The sequence below is a fragment of the Mastomys coucha genome, unplaced genomic scaffold, assembly GCF_008632895.1.
Source record: "Mastomys coucha isolate ucsf_1 unplaced genomic scaffold, UCSF_Mcou_1 pScaffold5, whole genome shotgun sequence".
Taxonomy (NCBI): domain Eukaryota; kingdom Metazoa; phylum Chordata; class Mammalia; order Rodentia; family Muridae; genus Mastomys; species Mastomys coucha.
The window spans coordinates 70,792,109-70,819,198 of NW_022196911.1; the positions used below are offsets into that span (position 1 = coordinate 70,792,109).

General features: G+C 52.6%; 4 protein-coding genes across 13 annotated transcripts in view; 2 read left to right on the forward strand and 2 right to left on the reverse strand.

Moving 5' to 3' along the window:
- The first annotated feature begins 274 nt into the window (after nt 1-274).
- Nucleotides 275-3,812, forward strand: LOC116078813. Of its 4 annotated transcripts, none has more exons than XR_004113638.1 (2): nt 275-1,925; nt 3,519-3,812. XR_004113638.1 is itself a non-coding variant. In XM_031354131.1 (2 exons), exons 1-2 carry the CDS (start codon nt 1,501-1,503, stop codon nt 3,597-3,599), a joined length of 327 nt encoding a protein of 108 aa, XP_031209991.1. In that variant the 5' UTR covers nt 864-1,500; the 3' UTR covers nt 3,600-3,812. The 4 variants fall into 4 exon arrangements, 1 of the variants encoding a protein (XP_031209991.1); XR_004113639.1 differs by having other exon boundaries at nt 275-1,746; XR_004113640.1 differs by having other exon boundaries at nt 275-1,720.
- A 1,627-nt stretch (nt 3,813-5,439) lies between these two features.
- Nucleotides 5,440-6,554, reverse strand: Ovca2 (OVCA2 serine hydrolase domain containing). The gene is made up of 2 exons (XM_031351044.1): nt 6,352-6,554; nt 5,440-6,131 (listed from the first exon to the last, which is right to left on the reverse strand). The coding sequence occupies exons 1-2, from the start codon at nt 6,533-6,535 to the stop codon at nt 5,632-5,634; spliced, it is 684 nt and encodes a 227-aa protein (XP_031206904.1). The 5' UTR covers nt 6,536-6,554; the 3' UTR covers nt 5,440-5,631.
- Dph1 (diphthamide biosynthesis 1) lies at nt 5,440-23,076 on the reverse strand. Of its 6 annotated transcripts, none has more exons than XM_031351039.1 (13): nt 18,211-18,317; nt 14,075-14,227; nt 13,917-13,980; nt 12,229-12,350; nt 11,573-11,730; nt 11,317-11,438; nt 9,321-9,389; nt 8,816-8,972; nt 8,589-8,689; nt 7,385-7,463; nt 6,926-7,066; nt 6,680-6,786; nt 5,440-6,131 (listed from the first exon to the last, which is right to left on the reverse strand). In XM_031351039.1, exons 1-12 carry the CDS (start codon nt 18,269-18,271, stop codon nt 6,697-6,699), a joined length of 1,317 nt encoding a protein of 438 aa, XP_031206899.1. In that variant the 5' UTR covers nt 18,272-18,317; the 3' UTR covers nt 5,440-6,131; nt 6,680-6,696. The 6 variants fall into 6 exon arrangements, 5 of the variants coding, with proteins under 5 accessions (XP_031206899.1, XP_031206902.1, XP_031206903.1 ...); XM_031351042.1 differs by lacking the exon at nt 18,211-18,317 and adding an exon at nt 22,920-23,076 and having other exon boundaries at nt 6,020-6,131; XM_031351043.1 differs by lacking the exon at nt 18,211-18,317 and adding an exon at nt 17,956-18,194 and having other exon boundaries at nt 6,020-6,131.
- The window catches only part of Rtn4rl1 (reticulon 4 receptor like 1), a 74,360-nt gene continuing 68,826 nt past the window's right edge, over nt 21,557-27,090 (forward strand). The window contains exon 1 of one of the 2 annotated variants that reach the window (XM_031351037.1): nt 21,557-22,075. In XM_031351037.1, coding sequence (XP_031206897.1) covers nt 22,063-22,075 — 13 coding nt within the window. In that variant the 5' untranslated portion in view covers nt 21,557-22,062. Of the gene's footprint in view, nt 22,076-22,976; nt 23,298-27,090 lie in introns of those variants that run through there. The other variant, XM_031351038.1, reaches the window with a different exon arrangement.

The window sequence follows — 27,090 nt, forward strand, 5'->3', positions numbered from 1 at the left end:
CCTGCACACTTCTCCCCCAGACCGTCGCCTGCAGTTCCGGAAAGTTAACCCCTTGGAGGCAAAGCCTGGGGTTACGTACTCCCCCTACCCAACCTTGCTTCCGCGTGCGCACCCTCCTCCCGCTCCCAACTCCCCGTCGCTTCGTCCCGTCCTCCCCTACGCCCCTCCTCCCCGCTTGTCACTATAAATAGCCTCTTTTCCCGTTTCCTAAATTCTCTGCTGACGTCGGCAGCGCGTCAGTGTGTAGGAGCCGCGGCCGCATGAATGAGCCGCCGCACGAGTACTACGCGCGCCTATAAAAGCAGCGGCGCCGGCCGGGCTGCGGGAGGCGAGCCGGCACCAGTGCGAGCGGCCCGACAGGTAAGGACCACCGACAGTCCGAGATGGGCCGGTGCGCGGACACCGCGGGAGGGCAAGGAGGGGACCGGAGGGGCGGCGGGTTGGACGGCGACTGCGGAGTGAGGATGGGGGCAGAGTGGGAGGGACGAAGGTTCCTTTTAGCTTGGTGGACCAGGGCTCGGCGGCTGACCCAACCCTATGCAGCCCCTGCGGGCCGGCACCCAAACGCAGACGCAGACACTCTGGAGAAGCATCGAGCGGAGAACCGAGCCCCCCGACCCCATTTCCCGAGGCGGAGCGGCTCCTGCGCCATCCTTTCAAGAAAGTGGGGAGAAGAAGGTGCTGGCGTCTCAGGAGACGCGCCCCCTCATTTCTCCCCTGTCCGCAGAGCGGTGACTCAGCCTAGATGGCCCCGACTGACTGAGCCAGGGCGCCCACGACAGACAGACGCACACCTCGGCCCTGCGGCTCCCTCGGGACCCCCGTCCCGCATGCTGCCCGCACGCCCCTTCCCTGCCCCGTCCCGTCCCGTCCCGTCCCATCGGACTGTCCCACTGAGCTCAGGACTTCCCGCCTCTGCCAGCGGAGCTGTCCTCTCAGGACCAGGCGGGGGCGGGGCTTCGACCAGGCCGCCCCGCCCTATTTCCCCCCCCACCGCTCCCCACCGCCGGAAGTGCCTCCCCGCCGGGACATCTTTGACGTCACAGGACTCTGATGTCACGGTCGCGTGTCTGTCCGCGCGCGCTTGGACGGAGGGGGGGCCCTGAGAAGCAGCAGCACTCTCAACTGCGGGCGACGGGATATCCCCGCCCGGGCAGCGCGCCGGCACCTTGGCTCTAGACTGCTTACTGCCCGGGCCGCCCTCAGTAACAGTCTCCAGTCACGGCCACCGACGCCTGGCCCCGCCCCAGGACCGCAGACCCCCAGCCCCTCCGCCCCTCCCCGCGCCGCTGTCCGCGGTGCTGATGCAGTGCAAGCGCCTCCCTCGGGCACGCCTGTCCCAGGTCCCCATGGGTTGCGGTGGGCGCTGGCCCCGCAGACACTCGCGCCACCCACGCCGCCCGCGGTGCTGACGTCATCCCTCAAGCCCCGCCCCGCGTCTCCAGGGCAACCGTGGCTTTCGATTGTTACTGTGGGAACCGGAGGTAACAGTCTACAGCCATGGTCGCCCCGCAGCACGCCCACGCTCCCCACCACTCCCGAGTTCTGCCAGCCTGGGTTTGGGCAGATACAGAGCAAGAGGAGGCGGGGCGGCGACGCAACATCCGATGTGTCTGCGGAGGTGGCAAGAGATGTGCTCAGAGAGGCGGCCTCCTGGGCTGCTGCGCATCTACCTCAGGCACAGAAGCAAGATCCACGGAGTGTCTGAACATCCTCCTCAGTAACTATCCAGTCTTCCCAGTCGAGGTATCGCTGCCTAAGGTGGCGAGAAAATGGGTGGTTCTGCGATAAGGATTCTTATCTCATGAGTGGTGCACGGATGGGATCAGGAGTCCTGTAAGAAGGAAGAAGTCGCTTTTGCCCGCAGAGAGCTGAAGGGGGAGGAGAAGGAAGTTTTATCACACCTTTCTTCCAGAAAACCCTAGGTGAGCAGGCAGAGGGGAAAGGGCAAAGAATCCGTTTCCTGATAGAGCCACAGCGTTCCCATAACTCTGTCCCCCAACTTTCTCCTGAGCGATGATTAAAGGGGTCCTTAACACAGCAAGAAGCTGGCAGGCTAGCTCACCTGGTCCCTAATGCATTGTCTGAAGGTATCAGCCAGCAGTGTATCCCTCAGCCGGTCTCTAAATAATACATCCCAACTTGAGTTCTTCAAATGTGCCCCAAAAAGGAGTACTACCCCAGAGGCTGCAGGTAAATACTCTGTGGCTAAGGCTGTTGAGAGACTCTGATAGGGTACTGTCTTCTGTAGAGCTTTAGAAATCCTAAGTGTAATCAAGATGCAGAAAATAGCAGGGATACTCTGAAGGGAGGACAAAACTTTTGTAGATGGAACCCTTCAGAAGATGTGGTTAGAAGACTGACTATAGAATGCTGTGTTTGTTGTCCTAGAAAGTATTTAGTGTAAACCATGCCTCCCTCCCCGACCTTACACATCAGAAAGCAGAAGCCCAGGTTGGGCATTTAGCCTGTAGAGAGTGGTAGTTTTTGCTTACTTTTTACCGGACAGCAAAGAGATCAACCAAAACCAGGAGCAGCAGTGTATACTTGCAGTCCCGGTCTCAGGAGGCTCGGCCATGTGAACTTGGAGCCCAGAAGCCCCAAGGTAGCCTGGACAATAAATAATGAAATCCGTGTCTCAAAACAAGGGGGGCGGGAGATGACAACAGGAAGAATATGGGCTTTTGGATCTGAATCATCCAATCTTGAATAGGTACTTAGCCTTTCTGGGCCTGTTTCCTCAATTGTAAAGCTCAGTCAGTAGGTTAATGACAGTACTTTCTTCATGAAATTAGACAATGGGGGTGCTGGGCTTAGAGCTCCGTGGTACAGTCTGCACTTAGCATGCCTAAGGTCCTGGGTTTGATCCTGGCACCAAAAATAAATGAGTTAGGCTATGGTGGGGCATGCTTTGAATTCCAGCTCTTGGGAGACAGAGATAAGTGGATTTCTGTGAGTTCAAGGATAGCTAGAACTACCATGAAACCCCGTCTCAAAAATAGATGACAGGCTTCTACTTGTCTCATTGCCAGTATAGTTAATTCTCAATAAATGTTGTTTCTATCTCTGGACCTTACCTGTCTGGGCTATACATAAAGCACTGATTCCTCAGGGGGCCTTTCTCTCCTCCCCAGAGGGTTTTGAGTCACACTGGAGGCTCTTTCCTAATAGCACATATTTACCAGAGACTTAATAATTCTACCCAAGACTGTAGTTTGCAAATAGCTACATCAGGAATGACCAGGGGCAGACAAATAGGTCTATAGTTTTCTCTAGGAACTCCAAGTTTAACAAGTGTTCCTCATGTAAGTAGCCCACAGGATGTGCATGTAGTAGTGTTGAAGTTCATTCTGCATAATGGGAAGTAACACTCATAACTGGTGACTCTTGGGAGGGATCTTCAAACATGAGCACTTCTGTTCCACCTAATACAGTTCTACTTGAACCCTCTCCCTTTCTCCTGGTAGAGCCAGGGCCTAAAGGCCTCTCACAAGGACCTTCCTCACCTTTCTTTATAGGGCTACCGAGGAGTACAAGTCATCCTTCTCCCCAGCTTGGAGTCGATTCACAGGGCAGCCTATGACTGCCAGTGGGTCTGAGTACCGATATACAGACCCATCAATTATTTACAGAAAAGCAAAGACTACTAGTAGCCCAAAGCCAATGGGGTTTATAGAATTGCATCTGCTCAATCTCCTTCTGTCAAGGAAGCAAACCCTGCAAAGCAAGAGGAAGGCGCAGAGACCAACTCCCCATCCCAGCTGCTAAAAGGGCATCTGAATCAGTAAATGGGACTTTGGGGTATAATTCCAGTCTATCCTTTTGTGAAATTTTAAAATGCTTAGTGTGTATGAGACTGCATTTGTTGGCAGTCAATGCCTTTACCTGCTGACCCATCTCATTGTCTTTTGGTGGAAGTCTTAAACCCCAAAGAAGCCAGAGGCCTTTGTAACTGAATCAGACTTTTACATAAGTGGAGTTCAGGGGAAGAACTCAGAGCCTGGCAAGGATCTGCCTCGGACATCTAACAAAAGTTACAGAAAGTGTTTCTGTGCAGCCCTGTCTGTCCTGGAACTCTATCTGTAGACTAGGATGGCCTCAGTCTCAGAGATCTGCCTGTCTCTGCCTCCAGAGTGCTGGGTTGAAAGGCATGTGACATCACCACCTGGTTGTTTTGAATAGGGTTTCTCTATGTAGACCTCTACCTCTGCCTGCATGTACCACCACAGCCACTGGGTCACTGACTTTTAGGCACAAATCATGTGCATCCCTAGGACCTAGGATTAGAGCCTCTGGAACTAAGAGCTATAGATGTTTATGAGCTACAGTGTGGATGCTGGGAACTGAGCCTGGGTCCTTTGAAAAAGCAGCCCATGTCCTTAACTACAAAAGCATTTCTCTAATGTATACCTTGAAACACTTGTGTGTCAAGGAGCATCAAACTCTGGGTAACTTAAATGTGACTTAAAGAATGACTTGGAGTCTCTGGCCAACTCCAACTCCTGCTCAGTGACTAAGCTCCCTAGAAGATACTGTGGTGTGGGACTAGGTAGGTACCTTGTGATATCTTAGAAAAACTGCCTTTCAGAAGTCAGAAAGCAGCGTGCCTATGGGTGCGGCAAGACTGGGCACTGGAAGTGAGAAGAAAAGTGGCAAGAAGTTAAGTGGGGCTGGGTGGTGATGGCACACACCTTTAATCCCAGCACTTGGGAGGCAGAGGCAAGCGGATTTCTGAGTTTGAGGCTAGCCTGGTCTACAGAGTGAGTTCCGGACAGCCAGGGCTACACAGAGAAACCCTGTCTTGAAAAACCAAAAAAAAAAAAAAAAAAAAAAAAAAAAAGCACCATCAATTATGAATAGCAGTAATCTCAGGAACCCTGTACATGGGTTCATTAGGAAAAGGCAGTTTACTGTGCTATCTTTGGCCTCTATCCAATATATGGTACTACCCAAATCTTCAAGCTCAAGAGTTCAGAGGGGATGGAACAGTTATGGAAGAGAAAGCAAAGACCACACCAGGGACCAAAAGAAAGGCAATTCCCAATTCTCGGGGCTCAGGATGCAGGAAGCCTAAAAGCAGGTGGGCCCAAGCAGAGCCTTGCCAGTATCCTCTTTCCCCAAATTCCCTCAAATGTAAAACTCCCGATTCTCATTCAGTTGCCAAGATACCTGCCTCATCAGTCTGGGATTTAAACTTCCACAAAGGATGGTAAAATGGCTCAGCAAGTAGAGGCTTGGCTTGCCAAGCCCAATGATCAGAGTTCAAAAAGAACCCACATGGTTGAGAATCACCTCCCTGCAGTAATCCTCTGACCTCCACAAGTCTACACCCAACAACAATAAATGACTTCCACCAAAAAATGTGTTCTGGGGGGCTCACAGCTGCAAGGAATTGCTAGTTTGGTGTTGCCCCAGGGTCTGTGCAGCAGGAGAAAGACATTCAAAATCTAAACCATCACTTTATTGTTTGGCAATCACAGGGGTGCCAGCCCCTGCTTGCCTACCACTTGTCTTCTCACAGGCTCTCTCTCTGTGTCCTGAGAACTGATAGTTGTCTTTTAACTAGTCACAGTGAGGAGTGCCACAGATGGCACTAGAGAAATGGGAGCAGTGCTGAGATTTGTCCATCCTTCATTCTGCAAACTGGTCCAAGAATTTAAGGTAGGCCTGACGCTGGGATGCAGCTGCTGGAATGAAGTGACCACCAGAGTGCGTGAGGGTGACGGCTCCAAGGAATCGGCTGGCCAACTGTATACTCTCCTGAGAAGGGATGACTCGATCAGTATCTCCAAAAACATGAAGTGAAGGCAGTGACATGGGGCTCTGCAGGATGGGTTCCTTAAGGCCAAGCCCTCGGGGACAGAACCCCGACACAAGTATGATAAATCTTGGCAAGGGGAAGCGAGGATCGCCTGCCTGACCCAGGGCACACACGAAAGCCGCTAGTGCAGCCCCCTGGCTGAAGCCAAGAAGTCCATCAAAAGGCCCCTGCGTGTCAAGGGCCTGTGCCACCGTTTCCAGGGCCTTCTCCAGACCCCTGCACACTGTGGGCTCTTCTAGAGCAGAGAAAACATCTGCTTCCTCTTCAGAAAACCACCAGCCTCGAGGCTGCTCCTCCGGAGAACAGGGCCCTAGGAGCGGATGGGAGAAGAGCACAAGATCAGGGTTAGAGAAGGTGACAGGAAGAAGGCAGAGTTTGGGAAAGACGCAGCCATGGGGGGCGGGAGGGACCTGGTATGGACTGGACACAGATAAAGGAGGAAACCTGGGAGCTCAGACTAGAGGCCGAGTTAAAGGGGCTAGGTGAGAAGAACTGAGGGGTCCGGTGTACTAAGGGTGTGTTTGTCTCACCCGAGTCTGGCCCTGCACCCTCGGGAGCCGCTGCCTCGGGGACTGGGTGCGGCCCGCTGAGGCACACGAGCTCTGCGCGACCCCGCAGCGCCTTCCTCAGCGCTCCAGTCTTCTCACGGAAGCCCCGCTCGCTCTGCCGGAAGCCGGCGAGACACAGCACTCTCAGGATCGGCCGCGCCGCCATGCTGCAGGCCGGCCGGAAGCAGGCCTTCCCAGGCGGAAGGAGAACCCGCGAGGGGCGGGGCCCGTGCCGGCAACACCCCTAAGGCGGGACTCCGGGAGGGCGGGGCACTCGTAAAACAAAAAGGTGGGGCGTGGCTGCAAGTACCTGGGGCTCCGGACCTCTCAGGGAGCCTGCGAGGTGGCCTTGGGGTCAGCGCAGCTGCAGTCCTCACAGGCTGGGGCTGGGGAGCCGCCTCGGGACGCCTGCTGCACCTGAGGAGGCCCACAAATCCAAGTCTCTCCACTGCGACCTCCACCCGCCTCCCCTGCATTTCCCCCGCTATCCTCAGGGCGGCGGCCGTGGATCACTGCACGCCAAGGCTGAGCCTCAGCCCTCGTTAAAATCCGCTACCTTGCCAGATGAAGGCTGGCAGAGACCCGGGGGTTGCCGGTCCCGACCATGGTTCACTGTCCATGGCCCTAAGGAGCTGCCAGCGTAGAAGTCCATGGGGTAGGGTTGCTGCCAAGAAATGTCCTTCAGGGCCACGGCTGCCTAGGAGAGAAAAGACAATGATACCAATACTTTTTTTTTTCTGTCCCTGTATTAGCAAATTTGACCAGGGTCTATGAAGGGTGTGTATTATCATTGAAGTGTGAGGTGAAGAGACTTGCAGCTACACAGGTATGATGGCTTACGCCTCCCAGCAAGTCTTAAATACAAACAAAAACTACACAGCAAGAATGGTTGCTCAGTCTCAGAACCCACGACCCTAAGTGCTGCTCACCCACACCAGCCAACCCACAACCCTCCCTCGACAGGAAGTACAAAGCCCACTCACCACCCTGGAGATTTTCGAAATGTGGTTGTTACCTCGTAGGGTGTCAGCAGTGGCTTGGGAAAGGCTGAACCCCAGTCAATGGAGAGGCGTGGACATGCCACCTGCACCCACCTAAGAAGGGAAGTCAGTAAGATGTGACAGGAAAGCCACCTCTCTCTGGGGTACCACACTGAAAAACAGAACGGTGTCTCAATATGCCCATTTGTCAACAGGATGTATTGATCCAACTATATTGTTGGGAAGGTAACTATAAAGTGACTGCCCTATAAACCAAGGACTTGACCTTAACTCCCAAAACCATTGCATTAAAAGCAAAAGTGGAGCTGGACACTGCTTCGTGGTTAAGAGAGCAGAGGATTCAAGTTCAATTCCCAACACCCACACAGTGGCTCACAACCATCTGAAGTAAAAAGCAAAAGTGTGAGTGTGTGTGTATGTGAGTGTAAGAGTGTGTGAGTGTATGTGTGAGTGTATATGTGTGTATGTGAGTATGTGTATGTGTGTGAGTGTGCATGTGTAAGTGTGAGTGTGTGTATGTGAGTGTGAGTGTGTATGTGTATGTGTGTGTTGAGTATGTAAGTGCGTGTGTATGTGTGAGTGTGTATGTGTGTATGTGAGTGTGTGTGTGTGTGTGTATGTGAGTGAGTGTATGTGTATGTAAGTGTGTGTGTATGTGAGTGTGTGTGTGTATGTGAGTGAGTGTGTGTATGTGAGTGTGTGTGTATGTGAGTGTGTGTGAGTGAGTGTGTGTGTGTTATGATATACACTTGTACTCCAGCACTGAGGAGATCCAGACAGGTGCATTGCCAGCCAGTCTACTTAGTCAGTGAGAGATCCTGTTTTGGGGGGGAAAAAAAGGGTGGACACCAAAGCTCCACAGAAACTAATATACATGCAAAAGAAAAAAAAATTCTACCTTAATGAAACCAAACAACTGTCAACAGCCCTTCACTCCGTAAGCCAGCTTCTAGGGACAGTTCATTTGTAACTACCCATCTAGAACCCAGGTCTGTACACAGCACTCTTACACTCATCTCACCAGACCATGAGGCCAGACAACACAGGCGGCCCATGGTCAAGGGTGGCCTCTGCTAGATAAGTGCTTGATAAATATTAAGATTTCATGACCACATATCCAATTCCCATTGGCTATAACCTTAAGTCTGTGCTGCCAGAACCTGGTTTCTAAGCCCCCTTTAGCTGGTCACCACACATGGGTAAGGTGGGGAAACTCACACATCCACCCCAGGAAGTAGACTGAGCTTGTTGGGGAAGATCTCAGAGAGCAGCAGCCTCACGAAAGGAAGTCCCAAGTTTCTGAGCTGAGATTCCAAGTGCTGCCAAGAGGAGGAGACCAAGCAGGAGTTTCTGAGATAAAGTGGCCAAAGCTAGATACTTCAGCCTACTGGTTTTTCCAGCTACTTTCCCGTCAGCCCCCTCCTCCTGATGCTGGTCCCTCTCACCTCCAGGATCTTGGGACTGCCCTGGCGGCCCAAAGTTCCCAGAATAAGGCCCCAGGACTTGGCTGAGCCTGCAGCAGCAATGGCTTCCTGGCGGGTGGCCTGCATGCGCTGATGGTCGTAGTATTCTCTGGATAGGACTTTGCTATATGGGTCGTACCTGGAAAAGTTGTTAGGATCACTGAGACAGCCCGGAGTCAGCTAAGTGGTCCTGACACAGGACTTAAAGAGGGAATCAGGAAATCTGGCCCTAGTCAGGAACAAGGACTATTACTGAGATCAGTAACCACAGAGATCAGCCCTACAGCTAGGGCAGGCAAGAGCAAGAGAGTGTTTTAAGAGCTTGGGGGTGACTCCTGAGTAGGCAACAGTAGTCCTGGGCCTAAATTCCAGATGTGCTTCAGTTAGAGCTACCTGCCATTTAGTGACCAGGGAATGAGGGGTAGGTCAGCCTCCAGGGCAGAGGCTCTCATCCTGCCACACATGGTCAGCCCTCCCAAGCCCATACCGGTAAGCAGATATATTAGGGTTGGCAATCATGACAGACTCCAGATGGAAGCGACCATCTCCAAGATACCTGCAGGGTGGGAAGAGTGTGTAAGTGCGGTAATGGAATGGCAGAGGGGGTGCCCTGGCTTACAGGTCCTGAAGACTGAGTTCTTAGCCGCCCATGCTGCTGAGTCTGTGAAAACTGACAGCAGTTCATCTCTTCAGGCCTCTCGTATGTACAGCAAGGAGCTGGACTCAGATGCCTGGGAGACACCCTCTAGCTGTGTGACGCAGCAGTCTTCCGTGGCAAAAGTAAAGGAAGTGCCAAGGCCAAAGAAAGGCCACCTGGGCCCAAGAGCATAATTTGAAAGCTGAGGGAGAGATTCTTTTTCATTGGGCTCAATATAGACAAACACACATAGAGGTTGTGTTTAAGATGTCTGTGCTCAGGGCTGGAGAGATAGACAGCTCACTGGTTAAGAGAACTGGTTGCTCTTCCAGAGGACCTGAGTTCGATTCCCAGCACCTACACAGTGGCTCACAGCCACTTGTAACTCCTTTTCTAGAGGATATGATGCACTCTTCTGACCTCCACATGGACCAGGCACACATGTGGCAGATATACATGAAGGCAAAACATTCATGCAATAAACAAAGAGTGTGGTGGTCGTTGGCATCTCACAGAAGACAGAGGTGGATCTCTGAATCTGAGGCCAGCCTGGTCTACAGATGAACTCCAGGATGGCCAGGGCTACACAGAAAAACCTGTCTAGGAAATCCAAAATAAACAAACAAAATCCAGGATACACACTGGCTATTCTTTGACCATACCAGCACTGATACAAAGTTATAACAACCATTTCTTATACTTTCTGAGTTCAAGACCTGGAGCAAGTACCTAAAACACCTATGCTATTGCCATCTTACAAGAGATTAAACCCAAGTTTCAAGGACTTTAATACATTTGCTCAAGCTAGGCATAGTGGCTCATGTCTTTAATTCCAGCAGTTGGGAGGCAGAGGCAGGGGGATCTATCTCTATGAAGTTGAGGCCAGCCTGGGCTATACAGTGAGTTCCAGAACAGCAAAGGCTACAAAGTAAGACAAAACAAACCCACTTGCTCAAAGCTCAAAAGCTATCAAGCAGTGTATCTGAGATTGGATACCAGGTTTCACCACCAGGCCACACAGAACATACCCTCAGAGATACCCTCACTCACATTACCTTCGTAGATCTGCAGAGCCCAAGGCTTACAAGGTAAGTCACCCATAGCAGCTGCTGCTTTCTCTCGGGGAGCATAACTCCTTTTGAGGCCAACACTCTGGGTACCTCCCTCAACATGCACCTTGAGGCCTCAAATGATGGGTATCCATTATGCTGGCGCAAGTACATGGGGGATGGCCTTCAGGGAGCAGGGCTGCCAGGCCTGGGCTGTGTAAGTCCTTTACGTGGGCCTAAGGGCAGGAGTATCCTATGTGGGTGTAGCCAAACCTGTGGGACCAGTCCACAAAGCTCCCAGGGGTGGGGCTGAGGCACAGTGCCCCTCCTTCCTTCTTGCCACTAGCTAGGAAAAGATTCCCATCCCCAGTCCCAGCCAGAGGAGCTGTCGGCTCTGAGGCTGGCTGCATTCACACAACATTAAGCATTTCCATTACCTAAAATAATTAGGCGGCAGGAGACACGCTGCTCCTGCTTGTTAGCTGTCCGGATGCTAAATTAATGGGGCTGCAGCCTGGGCGTGCCCATCCATCTTTTCCAATTACATTCTCTCCATTTCTACCCATCCTGATACCCCCATCAGGCCCTCTGAGTTCTGTCTCCACCCTCAGCATGGCCCTCTGGATGAAGGATGGACTGCTGGAGAGTGCAAGAAGTGAACATGAAGTGTGGTCCCCACAAGGGCCCCATCTTCCAAGGTGACCTTGAGCACACAGGTTAGGAACTTTAGACTGGCCTCTTTCCCTGAGTATAAGTATCTTGAATGTCTCTACAAACTAGCCCCATTTTTCACTTACACAACAGCTTCCACTTCCTTGGGTAGTCGAGGAGATGTGCAGCCTAGGATCTCCCCAGGGGACAGGGGCTTGCACTGTGGGACACTGATGTGATAATCAGCTTTCAGCTCCTGTGCAGCTGCCTGTATTGATAATGAAGGAAAAGAAGCTGAGAGAAAGCCATGGCCTGAGGAACAGCCCAGAGCACCAGGCACGGGAGCCAGGGGCACCCTGGAGTAGCCTCCCCACCCCACAGGATGCCAGCTGATCTACTTACCTGTAACGTCGACACAAATTGAATGGTGCTGACCAGAGCGAGTGAGCTGCCTGGGGGAAAGGTGAGGCGGACCGAGTCCAGAAGGTGGGCAGTGTCTATCCGGATATCCACAAAGACATACAACACACGGAAGTCTTGAACCGAGGTGTCCATGGGGACTACAGAGAGGAGTTCAAAGCAAGTGTTCTGAAAGGGAGGAGGAGCAAGGATCCTGGCCCAGTCCCAATCTTAAGAGCAGCCAGGGCATTGGCTGCAGCCTGCTAGGGATTACAGGAGAAGGGAGGGTCTCCATTCTCATCTTAGCTGGGTACCCAGCCTGTTCTCCCAGTAACAGCCTTTCAAACACCTGTATCGCTCACACCTATAATCCTAGCAGCTGGGAGGCTGAAACAGGAGGACAGCTGTTAGGTTCCAGGCCTCCCTAGGCTAGAGAGTGAGACTGTCTCAAAAACCAACCCAAACCAACTGAACAAAAACATCAAACATGCACATCTGAGACAGCAGCACGATCTCCAAGGCAGCCAAATCCAAAGGAAAGAGCAAAGCAGAAAGACCAGGGCCACTCTGGGAACCAGAGGGGACTTTGTGCTTGCAAGCAGAACCAGAAAAATACGCAGTAGAGATCAGCCTGCGGCCTGGCCCTCGGCCCACCGTACCTAGACAGCTGTGGCCATAGTGCACCAGGAAGTCAACTCCCAAGGCCCTTGCCGTGAAGTCATCCACACAGCAAGCCCCATAGGTGACATCACCCATCACCATCACCTCAGCCTTTGTGAACCTGTAGGGATGGGGTTGGGGAAGAGTGGAACAGAGACACAGTTTGAGATGGGAAAGACAGTCCTCACTCTGGAGGTGTTTCAGGACCCAGATCTCCTTGAGTTGGCAGCTGCCAACCAAGAGTAGGAGGGGTGCATCTGCCACCTCCCTCAGCCCTGGCAGCAGCTCCTGGAACAGTTGCTATGTGAGGATATGTCTGCAGCACCCTGTCCAGCCTTAGACTTCAAGACCCCTAACCCTCAGAAGTACATGTGCATAGTCCAAACAGACCTTCCGGGACTGTGACTGACCCTACCAGGGCAGGTGAAGATCCCCCCTGACAAACTCCGGCATTATTGTTTGTGGAGGCATGGATGTATGTGGAGGCATGGCCTCCCCTTGCCCAGACCCCACCAGCTTCCCACCCATAGGTAAGGCCATGGGTGCCTAGGATGGGGAGGACCCGTGTGCAGCTCCCCACAGCACATGGTGCTGCCCACACTCCTCATGCAATCAGGAAGAGTGGGCTCTGGACAGCACATTGTTATGAGATCTGCTGCCAGGACTGAATCACGGGGGGTGGGGGGGTGAAGGGTAGTAGAAGAGACCCTGCACCCCCAAACTCACTGCTGGGGCAGAACAGGATGCTTAGTTCTCCTAGGAAGAGATCATACCTGGGCACAGATGCTGCTGGCTCTGTGGCTGGGCTCCCCCATTCTTCCTCTGAGGTACAGTTGGGGGCGCTGAACTGCTGCCAGTCTGCCCCCTCCTCCTCCACCCCCTTCCCCAATTCAGGCCGTGCACAGAAGCGGATTATTCAGCTCCTTAGAATGCAGCCCAGGCTCTGAGTCAGCCAGAGCACTTAATTTTTTATAGATTAAAATGTATGCAAATTGGCCTGAGCCCCAGAGAGCATCCCCAAGGGGCAAGAGGGTGGGAGCAGGGAAGTGCGTCTGTGGTGGTGGGGAGGGAGAGGGGTGAGGGCAGCAGCAGGGGAGTAGGAGGTTCCCAGCACGAGATGACCTCCCCTTTCTGCATTCCCCCTCCCTGCGCTCATGCTGGCTCCAGATGGCTGAGCACTGCTCCCCCCCCACCCCCCAGCAATGGTTCATTGTCATGAAGAAACTTAGAAGGAGGGGGCAGAGGAACTGAATATCTTTCCCTAGGCATCTCTCACCTCTGCCACCCACCTACTCCCACCCAAACTGAGTCTGAGAGAAAGATGCACCCTCTTCAACTCCCAAACCTCTCACCCCTCCACTCTGCCCCAACCCTTGACAGCCAGACCCTCACCCACTTGGGGTTGGCTTTTTTAGGCCCCTCCCAGATGCTACCATCTGCTCTGGCCTAGAATCTGGGAGATTAACTTCTTTGCCCTTGCCCAGACTATATAAGGGAAAAGAAATGGACAAACCAAGTTCTCAGCAACCTGGGAATTTTATTTCAAGTTTTTCCTTTTGTGTGTATATACATGCTTGTAGGAGGCCTAGGGGTTAGCCAGTGGTCCAGAAGAGAAAAATGATGCCAACAGGCATAACTATACTGGGCAAAGGCTCAGCTTGCTCTCCAGTGCCCAACCAAGCCTTACCTTTCCAAGATATCCACAATGGTGCAGGCAAAGAGGAGGAGGCCTTCTGGCATTTGTAAGGCCACTGCAAGGCAAACGAGATGAAAGGCAGAGAGCTAGAAGAGGTTGGGACAGGACTGGCCCCACATCACCGGGGCCCCACCCTTTTGGGGGCTCACCCTTCTTGGCCTGGGCCTGTTGGATCCTCCAGATGGTCTTGGGGATCTCAAAGTTGTAGTTAGAAGGCAGAGCTTGGACAGCAGCCTCTAGCTGGGGATTGTTCAGGATCTCAGGGGGGATCTGGTTGACCAGTCGCCCCCGAGAGATGCGACCTAGAAAAAACATTAAGGCCCGAGTCTGTATCTGCCCTAGACCACAGGAAGCCAGAGCCGCTTGCCACTTAATCTGTTAACTCCAAATTGAAGGCCCAGATTCCACACAGCTTTTGCACTAACTGAATTCATCCTACAGATAGAGACAGCCCATAAACCAGGGGGGACATCTGCACAGTTAACTTCTATGCTGTGAGATTACTAGCAGTCATAAATGGGACTATGACTCACCCACAGGACTAGAAATGACACAGAAAAGACTAAGAAGCAAAGAAGTCACACAACTCGAGTCCCACCGATTAGGCCAGAGTTGCTTAATCCAAACTTTGTCCCTCTCGTTTAAAATAATAATAAAGCCAGCCTGGCAGTGGTGGCACATGCCTTTAATCCCAACAGTTGGGAGGCAAAGGCAGGCAGATTTCTGAGTTTGAGGCCAGCCTGGTCTACAGAGTGAGTTCCAGGACAGCCAGGGCTACACAGAGAAACCCTGTCTCGAAAATACCCCCCCAAAATAAAATAAAGCCAGACATGGTATGTACATCTCTGATCCCAGCATTCAAGAAGCTGAGGCAGGAGGATCAAGATGTTAAGACCAGTAAAGTCAACAACACCTTGTTCTCCCTTCCTCAAAAAAAAAATCTCCCTTCCTCAAAAAAAAAAAAAAAAAAATCTGGGCTGTGCAGATGGCTCAGCAGTTAAGAGCACTTGCTGGCTGCTCATCCAGAGGTCCTGAGTTCAATTTGCAAAACCAACACAGTGGCTCACCACCATCTATAATGGGATCTGAGACCCTCTTCTGTCTGCAGGCATACATGCAAACTGAGCACTCATAAAGCTTTAAAAAAAAAAAAAACTGAGTTTGAGGCTGATCTACATAGCGAGATCCTATCTCAAAAAAAAAAATTTCCCCACAAAAATCGGAAGTGAAGAAAAAAAATGTCTGGGTGTTGGTGGCGCACACCTTGAATCCCAGCACTTGGGAGGCAGAGGCGAGTGGATTTCTGAGTTCAAGGCCAGCCTGGTCTACAGAGTGAGTTTCAGGACAGCCAGGGCTACACAGAGAAACCCTGTCTCAAAAAACAAAACAAAACAAAAACCTTTTAAGTTCAGATCTCCAGCGCCCCTGCAAAAAAGCTGGTCACAACAGCAGGCCTATAATCCTAGTGCTGAGGCTTGTTGGACACCCAATCCAGCAGAGTCAATGAGCTCCAGTTTCAGTGACAGACTGACTCAAAAAAATCAAGGTGGGGTGCTGGAGAGACGGCTCAGCAGTTTCAAGGACTTGTTACTGACAGCGGCCTACAACTCCAGCTCCAGGGGATCGAATACTAGGTACCTGCACACACACATGTACACACAAGGAAACAAATAAAAAGTCTTAAGAAGAAAATGGATAACTGGAAAGAGGACTAGGGGTACAGGTGCCTGCCTTGGAGTCTGAAGACCTGAGTTCAATTCCCTGAAAGGATTCATGGTCTCTACATGTATCACCACACAGCATGCATGGACACAGGAAGACGTGTGCCCACATGCATACATACATACATACATGCATGCATACACCAAATGTTTATTTTTTAAGACAAGCTCTCTGTGTAGCTCTGGCTGGCCTGGAACTCTCTCTATAGACCAGACTGACCGTTGCCCCCTGAGTGCTGTGATTAAAGGCATACCACCATGTCTAGCTTAAAAAACTTTTTTTAAAAAAAAAAAAAAAAGAAAAAAAAGGAGGAGGTGGAGAACAAGATACCTGACATTGACCTCTGGCTTCTACACGCATACACACACACAGGCACAGAGTCACACACACAGTCACACACACAGTTTAGGTAGGTATGGTACAATGAAACCCTATCAAAAGTGAAAAGTAAAGATATAGCACAGACTACTTGCTTAGCATGGACAAGGGTGTGGGTTCAATCCCCAGTGGGGTGTGTGTGCCGTGTCAGTGTGAGTGCATGCACGTGTGTGTAATTACATTTTTGTTGTTGGTGGTGGTAGTCATGGTGAATATCTACGCCACCATGTTTGAGACCCAGTCTCAAAACAGCCACAATTGGTGGTGGAGCAGTTCATCCTATGGTACTTGCTCTTTTTCTAGACGACCAGAGTTTGATCCCAGCACTCACATTAGGCAGCTGTAACTCCAGCTCCAGAGGAATCTGATACTCTTCCAACCACTTCTAGTACACACACAGATGACATACACAAATACTAAAACAAGTCACTGACTTTTTGTTTTGTTTTTTGTTTTTTTCGAGACAGAGTTTTTCTGTGTAGCCTTGGCTGTCCTGGAATTCACTCTCTGTAAACCAGGCTGGCCTCGAACTCAGAAATCCGCCTGCCTCTGCCTCCCAGGTGCTGGGATTAAAGGCGTGCGCCACCATTGCCCAGCTAGTCACTGACTTTTTTAACTAAAGAGAAATAAACACTATACACTGAGTTAATAAGTTCCCTAGTCCTTATGTTCAACCTAGGAAGGCCAGAAAGAACACACTTTAGTGTACCAATGGACAAACAGATAAGGCCAAAGGGTGACCTTACACCTTAGGAATTAACACTCTAGCCTGAACAGAGATGATATACAAATAAGCCCTTGAACAGGAAAGAAAATACTGAAACCAGGAGGATAGTTTAATGGGCAAAGGTGTCAAGCCTCAGGACTCCAACTCTGTGCATCCATCCACCCAGGGGGAGGAAACTCACTCCACTAGTTATTTGACTTCCACAGACACTGGGACACATAATGTAAAATAAATGAATTTTGTTAGTTTTTAACAAAACTAACAAAATACTGATTCGGGCAATGGTGGCACAGGCCTTTGATCCCAGGACCCGGGAAGTAGAGGCCAGTGGATCTCTGCGAGTTTCAAGGCAGTCAGGGCCACATAGAGAAACCCTGTCAAAAACAAAAACAAAAAATTTGAGGCTCGCCGGGCGGTGGTGGCGCACGCCTTTAATCCCAGCACTTGGGAGGCAGAGGCAGGTGGATTTCTGAGTTCGAGGCCAGCCTGGTCTACAGAGTTAGTTCCGGGACAGTCAGAGCTATACAGAGAAACCTTGTCTCGAAAAACCAAAAAAAAAAAAAAAAAAAAATTGAGGCTCTTCAGCAAGGCCTTTATCCCAAACTTCCCACTCTACCCAACAATATCTGACTAGGAGCCAAAAAGTTTGGAAAAGACAAATTTAGTCATCCCACACCTCAGAACCTGTATTATATACCAGAACTTCTTGCTAGGGCCCCTATGAATGGGGGGATCCTCTCAGACCTGTGCTTTTATCTACTGTGGTAGAGGAGTGCGTTAAAGAGCTCTATAACCTGGAAGGCTGGAGCCCTGACATCGCTTGAATATGACCACTGTTAGAGCGCTGGGTCAGTTTCATGGCCTTGGACAACGAGCTTGGACTCGTCAGCTTCCCCACATAATCTCTTCAGACAGGTCCAAATCACTTGTGGGCTTTTGGCCACAGCAGGTGCCAGTATGAAGAGCAGTAGGCACCTCCTCCTTTATCAAGGTTGTCATGTTTGAACTTGTATCCCCCGCCCCTCCAGTAGAGATCCTTGAGCCAGGGTAGTACTCTAGTCCCCACACCTAGCACAAGGCTGGCATTTACTGGGCGCCGGCTAGTGCCTGGTAAAGGACACCAAGCTCCTCTTTGCATAAATAAAAGTATATCCTTCGAGTTCACTTGTAAAACGCACCGTGGTCCCTTCCCTCCCGTCTGACCTGTCCTATTCCGTCACTCTTCCGGGGTCTTCCTGCTAGCTGGGATAGGGCTTGAGGAAAATAAATTCCCAGGAGGGACAGTTTTTGTCTTTCCGAGAGAAAAGACCGTCCCCGTGTCTCTGGTGATGAGCGCTCATAACTTTTAACAGCATGACACTCTCTGGTCTCAAGGAGGAGTCATCTCCCGCCCTGTCCCTGACCAGGGGGTCCCACCAGAGATGCGAGGTCTGGAGGTCACAGAGTTACAGCACCCACCTCTGCCAGGGCCGATTCGGCTTCCTGGTTCCGCAGTCTCGGACACAACCAGCGCCGCCATCACCCAAGAGCCCACGTGGGAAACAAAAAGACAGTGCTGGAAGAGCGCGGAGAGCGCAGGTAGCACAATCGACCGCCGAGCCGAGGGCGGAGATTCTAGCAGGGCGGAGACTAAGAGGAATTGAGGGCGGTGCTACAATGGGCACCGGTTGGTACAAAAGGTCTGGACTCTCAAGCCTCTCTGAGTCCCCTAGTGGTCCCACTTGCTCCCAGGCTCTCCTCTAGCCTAGTTCAAAGCTGTTACTCCCAGATGAGTGTACCTAAAGGAGTTCTGTGACCTACTGGGCTTTCCTGTTCCTCCCCACCTTCACCCTGTTTCTTTCCTTGTAAGGTGTAGTCTGTCAGCTACCATGGGCACATTCTCTACCTCAGAGAACTCTGATGTCCCATCAAGATGGAACCTTAATGCCTACCAGCCCAACTCCCAAGTTGAAAGCTTGGTGTGGATTTCTATGTACCCATCGTGTGGAGGTCAACATGGAAGGAAGCTGGTACTCAAGGGAGAAGCTGGAAAGTGAAAAAGCTTTCTTGGAAGGATAGGGCAGCCTGAGGCCTCAATTCCCTAAACCTCCTGGGTCCTGCTCTCTCTAGTCCTTCAGGCTATAGCCTTCTTCCCGATCCGTGGACAGCACTCCTGGGACCCCAAAGAGAAGGCAGAGCAGTCAGCAAGACAGCCTTGACCTTTGGAAGAACAAAGCATCTGCCGGGCTTACCCTCAGCCCTCTGCAACATGGTCACCAGTACTCTGAACCCCAACTCCATCCTCCTCTCTCTGCAGTGGTGAGCACAGCTGTCCCTTTAAGACAGCTCTGTGGCCTCAGGCTCCCCTGGAGGCCCTCCCTGCTTGGAAACCCCTAATTAAGGTGCAGAGAGATGTAAAAACAAGCTGCCAGGTACAGGCCTTGCCTGGGAGGCTGCTCAGAGGAGAGAGCAAGGCAGACTGGGAAAGAGCAGCCAAGGGAAGGGACAGAAAGGCTCAATGCCCCTTCAGTCTCTGCAACTCTTTAAGTATAGCTTGACCCAGAATGTGGTCATCAAGGAACAATCGTTCACCCTAATAAGAGTCTAGCCTGGACTTTCTGAGTCTCCCTGCCTCTCTGGACATCCCTACCCCTCAGTGCATTCTGGAGCCCACTCTGCCACCTCAGCATACTAAAGCGTAGCCTGCCAGTGGACAGCTTCTGTTCTAGCTTTAGCTTCAAGTTCTGTGGTGGAAAGATTGGCGCCAATGGCCCAGTGGCTTCTCCCCAGCAGCTGTCTCATCTCCTGGGACCTTTACCTGATCAGAGATATGCACCACCTTCTAATACTGCTGTATAGCTTCTGTCACACATGAGCAGCTCTGCCCCGACTTAGGAAACCAGGTGATACAGAGGAAAGCTGCAGTGCAAAACCGTCATGATTGTATCCCTAAGACCTTGCCGAGCAGGACAACGGTAACAATCAGCTTGGGCTGAGGCCATTTCCATCTGTCTGTGAGGGTCCCCTTTCTTGAGTTACTCAGCAGTCTGAGTAATTACCGCCTGATGAGAAGGCAGGCTCAATGTAACCCCCTCCCCCATTAAACCACAACACCCACTGACAACCACCCCCACCGCCTGGCTGGACTCCAAGTCAACATCCAGCCCTCCTAAATCTCAAAATAACTGCTTCTCACACTCACACCGCCCAAGTGTGCCCAATATATTGGAGTTGATGGGACAAGGGGTCATGGGGAGGAGGCACGGGAAGGTGGGAAAATGAATAGCAAAGCCCTCAACCAGGCCCACAGTTTAGTACCGATTACTGGGTGCTGTTGAGCAAGTCGTCCAGTCTCTCTGGGCCTTAGTTTTATGGAGTGTCTCCACAGCTCTGTCCTAGAGTTTAGTCTGCCAGAGCTCAGGTGGCAGGTTCCTGCAGCTGGCAGGAGCTAAGGAATATGTCTCACTTTGTGTTCCCAACCCTAGAGGGACCAAGCTGAAGAATGTTCTAAATGAGGTTACTTCAAACATTTGTGCATTCTTTCCTTCCCTGGAAAGGTCCTTTCCTCTCTACCTGTTGAACCCAGACTTCAAGAACACCTTTTCTGACTCTCACACCAAGCTCAAACGAGGGAGCTGGGGGGGGGGGAAGGGGTGCCTTAGGGCTCTGAGTATCCGTATTCGCGCATAAATAATGCCCTTGCTTTTGATCTTCCCATCACGCTACCAAGTTTACTCCACAGAGAACTTAGATCTCTGTTTAGATGGCAGCTGTCACATCAGCTCCACTCCTACCCCAACCCCCACTCGCATCCCGGATCAGCTCCAGAGCAACACCCTGCTTGTCGTTCTTCCGGACACTTCCATCATCTGAACTTTTCTCTTTTGGTCCTATTAGAATATAAATTCGAGGAGGACAGGGACCTTCTCATTTTCACTGGCTGAATTTTTACATAGTGTAATACATATTAACTCTTAATATGTTCAACGAGTGACCTGGCCCAGTCTTTTTCCTCTTAGGGAGTCCTTCTTATCCCAGGCCAGTAGGGGGTGCCGGCCTCCACCTAGGATCTCTGCCGGCTTGAACCTTCTCAGCACTTGGCCCAAAGGGCCCTTGCAGGACCGACCGGCTTTCCAGGCGGTACCTCCTCCCTGTTTGGAGAATCCTCTCATGGGCGGGGTCTGTGTAAAGGGGACCGGAGGCCTTCCAGCCAGAGATAACCCACCTGAACTCCCATAGTTCTTTATACGATTTCCAACTGGACATCCCCGAATGCTAGCTGTCCCGCACATCTCCCCCCCAAAGAACAGTGTCTTGGGACTCTGGATGGTGGGACGGCTATGTCGCCGGAGCAGTTCTGGGCAGGGAAGAGCCGTCGAGCCTCACAGGAAGGAAGGGACGCGGGTCAGGGAGGAAAGGGGCAAGGGTGTTGGACTTGTCATCGGGGCTCAGGGCCGGTACACAGTTCCAGCCGCTTCTCTTATGACCTCCAGCCGCGAAGGGCAAACAGGCGGGGGCTGGGCTGCGGGTGCGTGCTCGGAGAAGCCGGCGGGGCCGGGGAGGGCGATTATAGTGGCCGGACGACCGGCCGAGGTACCTGGACGGACGCGGGCCGAGGATCGTCCCCGGGGGCAGGTGCAGCGAAAACACCTTGGAAGGCGGCGCCGCACGGCTGAGCGCTGCTGCCCTGGGAATAGGACGGCGCTCCGCACCGCGAGCTGAGAGCACTTTCATAAATTTTGTATGGGAGGCGCTCCGTGAGCGGGGGCGGGGAGCGGAGCGGGAGGGAGGAAGCTGAAGAGGGAGGGAGGGAAGGAGGAGGAAGAGAGGTGGGGGAAGCCGGGGGGAGGAAGGGAGGCGCCCCGCTCGGCGGATCGCTCGGTCCTGCAAACGCGCGCCGGGCGCTTTCCCGGAGCTGGGCTGTGCGTGCGAGCGCCCTTTTGCAGCAGCCGCTGCCCGAGGGGGCGGGGAAGAGGGGACATCGGCTGGCCGGCTAGGGGGCGGCGTCCCCCCTCAAAACCGCCTGCAAAGTGTTTGGGGCGGCAGAATCAGGCCGCCGGCTCGGCGGAGCAAGCTACTCGCCCCGGGGCTGAGCGAGCGCACCGCGTTGGTTGGCAGCGCCACGGTTGCTAGCAGGCGCCGGTGCCCAGGGCGCCGGGCTTGGGCTCACCATGCCCCTGCGGGACCCGGCCGCCGGGCACAAGCGGATTCCCGGTTTGCCCCCGCCTCGACGCGCTCGGATTAGCTGCAGCTGGCGCCCAGGGATTTGAATCTGGACCCCAGGAGGGAGCGCGCCTAGGCCGACCTCGGAGCGGCGGCCCCGCGGCCAACATGCTTCGCAAAGGTGAGTTGGAACCTCAGGGGCAAGTTGGAGTTACATGGAACCGGGCTGAGCGACAAGCCCCGGGAGCCGTCGAAATGGGAAATGGGTCCCGGAAGCAGCCCCCCGCTAGCTGGCTGGCTTTTGTCACAGGCACCCGCCGTGCGCCTGCTGCTGGAGCTGAGCTCCCGTTGGTGGCCTGTTGCGAGACGCGGGGTTTGTTCATGGATCGAGTGGCCAGGCCTCAGGGATATCTGTCTTGAGGGCTCAGAGACCAGAGTGAGAAACCTTTGTTAAAAAGGGAGCTGGCCTCCTGGGACCTTTGCCTCGCCATTATAAAGTTTTGCACTTGCAGGCTCCATCCCCTGCGCGGGCACCCGCCCCTGCTTCTGCTGCTTCAGCACCGAGTACAACCCGCGCTTGGGTGCAGGCAGCGGTCAGTCACCGCACGGCCCCGGCGTTCACCACCGTTCCTAACTCCGGAGGCGCGCCAGGACGCAGGCATCTTCCCAGCATCCCACCCTTATCCCCGGGGACCAGCCCTGAGCATTCAGCGACCGAGGGTGGGGAGTGGCAAGTGCCAGAAGTCCGATTCCTTAAACTTTCCTAATGCCTGGATCGGAAGGACGCAACCGCCAAGACCGTGGCAGTGAGCGCGGCCGGATCCAGGTTCAACTTAACGGGCGCTGGCTTGGCGACCACCTCGCCCAGACTCCTCGGCAGCAGGAGCGGAGCAAAGTTGGCGCGGGTGCCAGGGAAGTCCTGCCGCGCCCCCACGTGGTTGTCCTTCTAGGTGCTGTCCCTCCGGCCCAGAAAGGGCAGGTGACCACGTGTGAGCCCCGCGGACCCGTTACCCTCTGCTCCCCACCTCTGCGAGTCTCTTTGCTCTGAGGTCCCAGTGTGCTAGCTGTGGCGCCCCGCTGGGATTCCCCTGTCCCTTGCCTCGGCCGGGCGGCTGCTGAGCCTTGGTGCCTGATGCTAGCTGCTCCCGCCCTGCGGGAACCAGCTGAGGCGGGAGCTCAGGTAGCGGAGGGGCCTGATCCCTGCGCTCCAGCCTTAATCCGCCCCTGTTTCCATGGCAACAGACCGAGGTGTCGTAAGCACAGAATTCTGACCTCACAGCAGGATGGGGAAGGAGAAAGCGGGCAGGGGGTGGTGGCAGAGGTGGGGGGAGCGAAGCCCCGAGATGGGCGGAGAGAAGCAGATACCCGGAGATGGGAGAAACCCAGATAAGCTGGTCAGACAGGTGGGTGAAAAGCCACGCCTTCGTCATGAGTCGAAAAGGCTGTGGTGGTCCAGCCTCAGGCAACAGTGGAGGTTGGGTTGCCTCACCGTGTAAGAACAATCACAAACTTGTGTGTGACTTGTGGCCTCCACGTGGGTCGGTACGAAGGAGGGGGGGCGACACATTGCCTTTCGTTGAGATGTGGGGTTAGTCTCTGCAGTAGTTAGAAGAACCGCTTTACTGTTCGACACTCCAGTTCCTTTTCCTACAGAAAGACACAGAAAGTCACTTCAGCCACTCAGCAGTTCTGGAGTGCAGGCCAGTGTGTCTGCACAGGGAAGGTGATTTTTACAGAGCTGGAGACAGTGGAGTGAGAAGCCTGGGTATGGAGCATGTAGACTCGCTCTAGTGGGGAAAGCTTCCCAGGCAATTTTGTACAGGCTGCCATGTCTGAGCTGCAGGACTGGGATGGAGATAATGGGGAAGAACTGACATCTCATTTCCCTTTTGGTCTTTTGTCTTTTGGCAGTTTACACTTAAGAATGAGCCACAAAGCAGCCCACACACTTTATTTATATGGCTTAGGTTCCCGGGGAGGCTCTAGTAGCCTCCAGTAGCTAGCCAGAAGCCCAGCTCTAGATTAAGCCCATTTCCCTCAAGAGGTGGCCACTGGAGGCTTGGGCTCCTTCTCCCAGCACAGATGAGGTTGGCTAGAGAGATTCCATCAACTGAGATTCACACCTGGGTTGGCTTGAGAGAATCAGAGCAGAGAAGCCAAGGCTGGGCGGGGCGTGGGTGGCCTGGAGCCTGCTCCTGGGTCACTGTGTGAGCAAATGACTTCTGTTTTGGTCCTTTCCTGGTCAATTTCCTCTTTGGGGCACTGATCCGATACCGTGGATTTGTCTTTTCTGCACACATGTGGAGGAAGCTCTGATTCTTTGTGTGGATTCTAGATGTGTGCCTGAAACCAAAACATGCCTCAGGCTAAGGCCAAGGGAGGTGGCCACTGAAGTTTCTGTTTGTAGATTTGTTCCCAAAAGCTCCAGACAGCAAGGTTTATAGGTTGGTTTGAGAAGGTAGTTGCCTAGCTGATGCTGGATCCTACATGGCGTCATGGACAAGAGTGAGCTTAATGGTTTATGATTTGGCAGGACGAGGTTGAAGGAAGAAAAAAAGAAAGGACTCTTTGTAGAGGAAAGGGAACAAATAAGGGCCAGACCATGAGAGCCAGAAATATGATTTCTGATTGTCCTAGTAAAGCTATCCCAGTCAGGTCTTTTGGGGGTTTGGGGGCAGTATCTTTATCTCTTAATAAACGGACTTCACTGGCCACCACCTCTGGAGTGAAATCTAGCTGCTGACAGTGCTGAAGGCTTTGGCAGTTGCTCTGCCAGTGTTTCTAGCTCATAACCTACCCTGACAGAACGTGAGATATAAAAAGCAAGCCTCTGGTCAAGAGAGATGAGAGGCATCAGGGCAAGCAAGGCCCGGAGCCATCCAGCACTCTTCAGGAAGGAAGAGCGGCCTGCTGGGGGTTTTGCTGTGCCAGAGTTGCCTGCTTAAGGTCAGGATCTATGGTTTTCATTTTTAGAGCGGAATGCAAATCAAGAGCCTCTGGGCTAATACAGAGCCCTTTCCTTAAAGTTTTTGTCTTGTTAAGCAAGGAAATAGAGTGCCAAATAAGCTTTGTTAAGTGGCAGTCTAATTAATAATTTAAAATCGTGTAGTTGTCTTTCATTAGGATTTATCTGTACATCAACCACAAAATCAGTCAAACACACTCATTTATAAGTTAATGCCATCCCTAAATAATTCAGTAAGTGCTAGATTAAGGCCTGCAACCCAGTAAGAAGCATTGTGTTCTCCTGGTGTCCATACCCAGATGGGCCAGCTGGGTACCTGAGTGGGAAAAAGAAAGAGAGAGGCAGAGGGAGAAAACAGTGTGGTGCTGTCAGGTACCTGGTGGATTCCACAGAGTTCCCTTGGTGATGTGAGAGTCTCCTCAAGAAGGTGTGCTCGTCTGTGTCTGCATCTCTCTGAGAACACTGAGAACCCAGGACTCTACTTATCCCCAATGGAGAGAGAAGGGGAAGGGAAGGGGTTGGGCCTCTTAGCCTGAGGTAGGGTTGCCAACAGATGGGGCACAAATAAGGGGAACCTGTGGGGTAAATCCACCTCTAAGCTCTAGACACATCTTTGGATGGGGCCTGAGAAAAGACAGAGCAGTTTGTGCCAATGAGCTGAGGAGGAGGGAGCAGGCATCATGAAGGATGTCAAGAACGGGTCTGTGTGGTACCATCTGCAGTGAAGTAGTGGCTAAGGTTAAAGCACAGAGGAGATGACAGGGAGGGAACAGATGGCCAAGGAAGCAAAATAGCTGGCAAATGGGGACAGAGTCTCCAGGGACAGCAGGAGGCAGGACCTCAGCAATGAGTGCCAGAAGCAGCCCTTTCCTTGGAGTGTGATGGCCTGGCCACTCTGGGTAGAAGCAAGTCAGGGAGCTAGCCGGGTATGGTACCACATGGCTATAATCTGGCATCTAGGAGGCTGAGGCAGGAGGATTGAAGAGTTAAGGGTCAGTATGGACTACCCAGTAAGACACACACACACATGCACACACACCCAGAGAGAGAGAGAGAGAGAGAGAGAGAGAGAGAGAGAGAGAGAGAGAGAGAGAGAGAGAGAGGAGAGAGAGAGCTCATTGGGGATGTGGCTCAGTGGTAGAGCATTTATCTAGTACTATGCACAAGACACTGGGTCTATCACCAGCAATATGAGAGGGAAAACTGAAACAGAAAAAGTGAGTCATGGATAGGCTGAGGGAGGGACCTCTCATGCTGGAGTACCTAGGCTAGAGCCTCTTCTTCCATGCAGGTGCCTTCTTGGTATTGATGAGCTGTGCGAGGAGGCACGACTGGGTCGGTGTCTCCCTAGAGGAAGGCAGAGCCACCTTGGATCTCCAGGCATACTTGGAGGAGAGAGCTGGGGAGGGACTCAGATGTCAGATGGACAGCAGGAGATGGCTCCACTTGTGCCAGCCAGTGCCCTCCCATTAGCAAAAGCTGTTCATACCTGCCTAACACTTACTGTGGGCTAAGCTACATGCCTGCCACTATGCCATCTGCAGCAAGACCCAAGTGTGCGCTCATTCTCGCTTTAAAGATGAGAAAGCTGGGGAGAGGGGATTCCCCTGCTAGGAGTGCTTACTGCTTCTGTAGAGGGACCAGAGCTCAGTTCCCAGCACCCCCATCAGGTAGTTCACAACCACCTGTAGCTCCAGCTTCAGGGGATCTGACATCTTCTGGCCTCTGTAGGTACACACGGGGACACTTAATTAAAATAAGAACTAGAAAGAAAACCTGAAGCACACGGAGATTCATGTTGTCCTTGGGTCCAAGCCTCCCAGCTACTCTCCCGCTGCATGTGTCTTGGTCCAAGCTTCTGTGAAGAGCCCACACTCTTCTCACCCTCTCAACCCCTAAGCTCCACGGGCTCACATGCCCATCTGTCTTGATTTCTATGACATTTGTTTTGTGGGGTGCTGATGAATCACTTGTGTCCTGGTAGTTTCCCTCAGAAAGCTTTTTGGCTGGAGTCCAGAGCCTTGAACCACTGTCTCTTGCGTCTTCTATGTGATGCCCCCCTCTGAGTCTTGTGGACACATCCCTTCCCCTTGCTCTTGCTCTGGGTCCTTTATTGCCAGCAGACATGGGACCATAGGCCAGGAGCTCTCTTGCCTGCATCAAATTCCTGAGAAAAAGCTCAAGTCCATGTCTTATTTGAACTGGTCATATACTCTCAGTCCCCCTCCTCC

What these genes read in the sequence shown, in the direction of transcription:
- Ovca2 (XM_031351044.1), bottom strand. Translation starts at nt 6,535, where the DNA reads ATGGCGGCGCGGCCGATCCTGAGAGTGCTGTGTCTCGCCGGCTTCCGG. An exon ending in GGGTGCAGGGCCAGACTCGG is followed by an intron (nt 6,132 to 6,351) that starts GTGAGACAAACA and finishes ATCCGCTCCTAG; the next exon opens with GGCCCTGTTCTCCGGAGGAG.
- LOC116078813 (XM_031354131.1), top strand. Translation starts at nt 1,501, where the DNA reads ATGGTCGCCCCGCAGCACGCCCACGCTCCCCACCACTCCCGAGTTCTG. An exon ending in ATCCAGTCTTCCCAGTCGAG is followed by an intron (nt 1,747 to 3,518) that starts GTATCGCTGCCT and finishes CTTTCTTTATAG; the next exon opens with GGCTACCGAGGAGTACAAGT.
- Dph1 (XM_031351039.1), bottom strand. Translation starts at nt 18,271, where the DNA reads ATGGCGGCGCTGGTTGTGTCCGAGACTGCGGAACCAGGAAGCCGAATC. An exon ending in ACAGGCCCAGGCCAAGAAGG is followed by an intron (nt 13,981 to 14,074) that starts GTGAGCCCCCAA and finishes TTTGCCTTGCAG; the next exon opens with TGGCCTTACAAATGCCAGAA. An exon ending in ATTGTGGATATCTTGGAAAG is followed by an intron (nt 12,351 to 13,916) that starts GTAAGGCTTGGT and finishes CCATCCCTACAG; the next exon opens with GTTCACAAAGGCTGAGGTGA.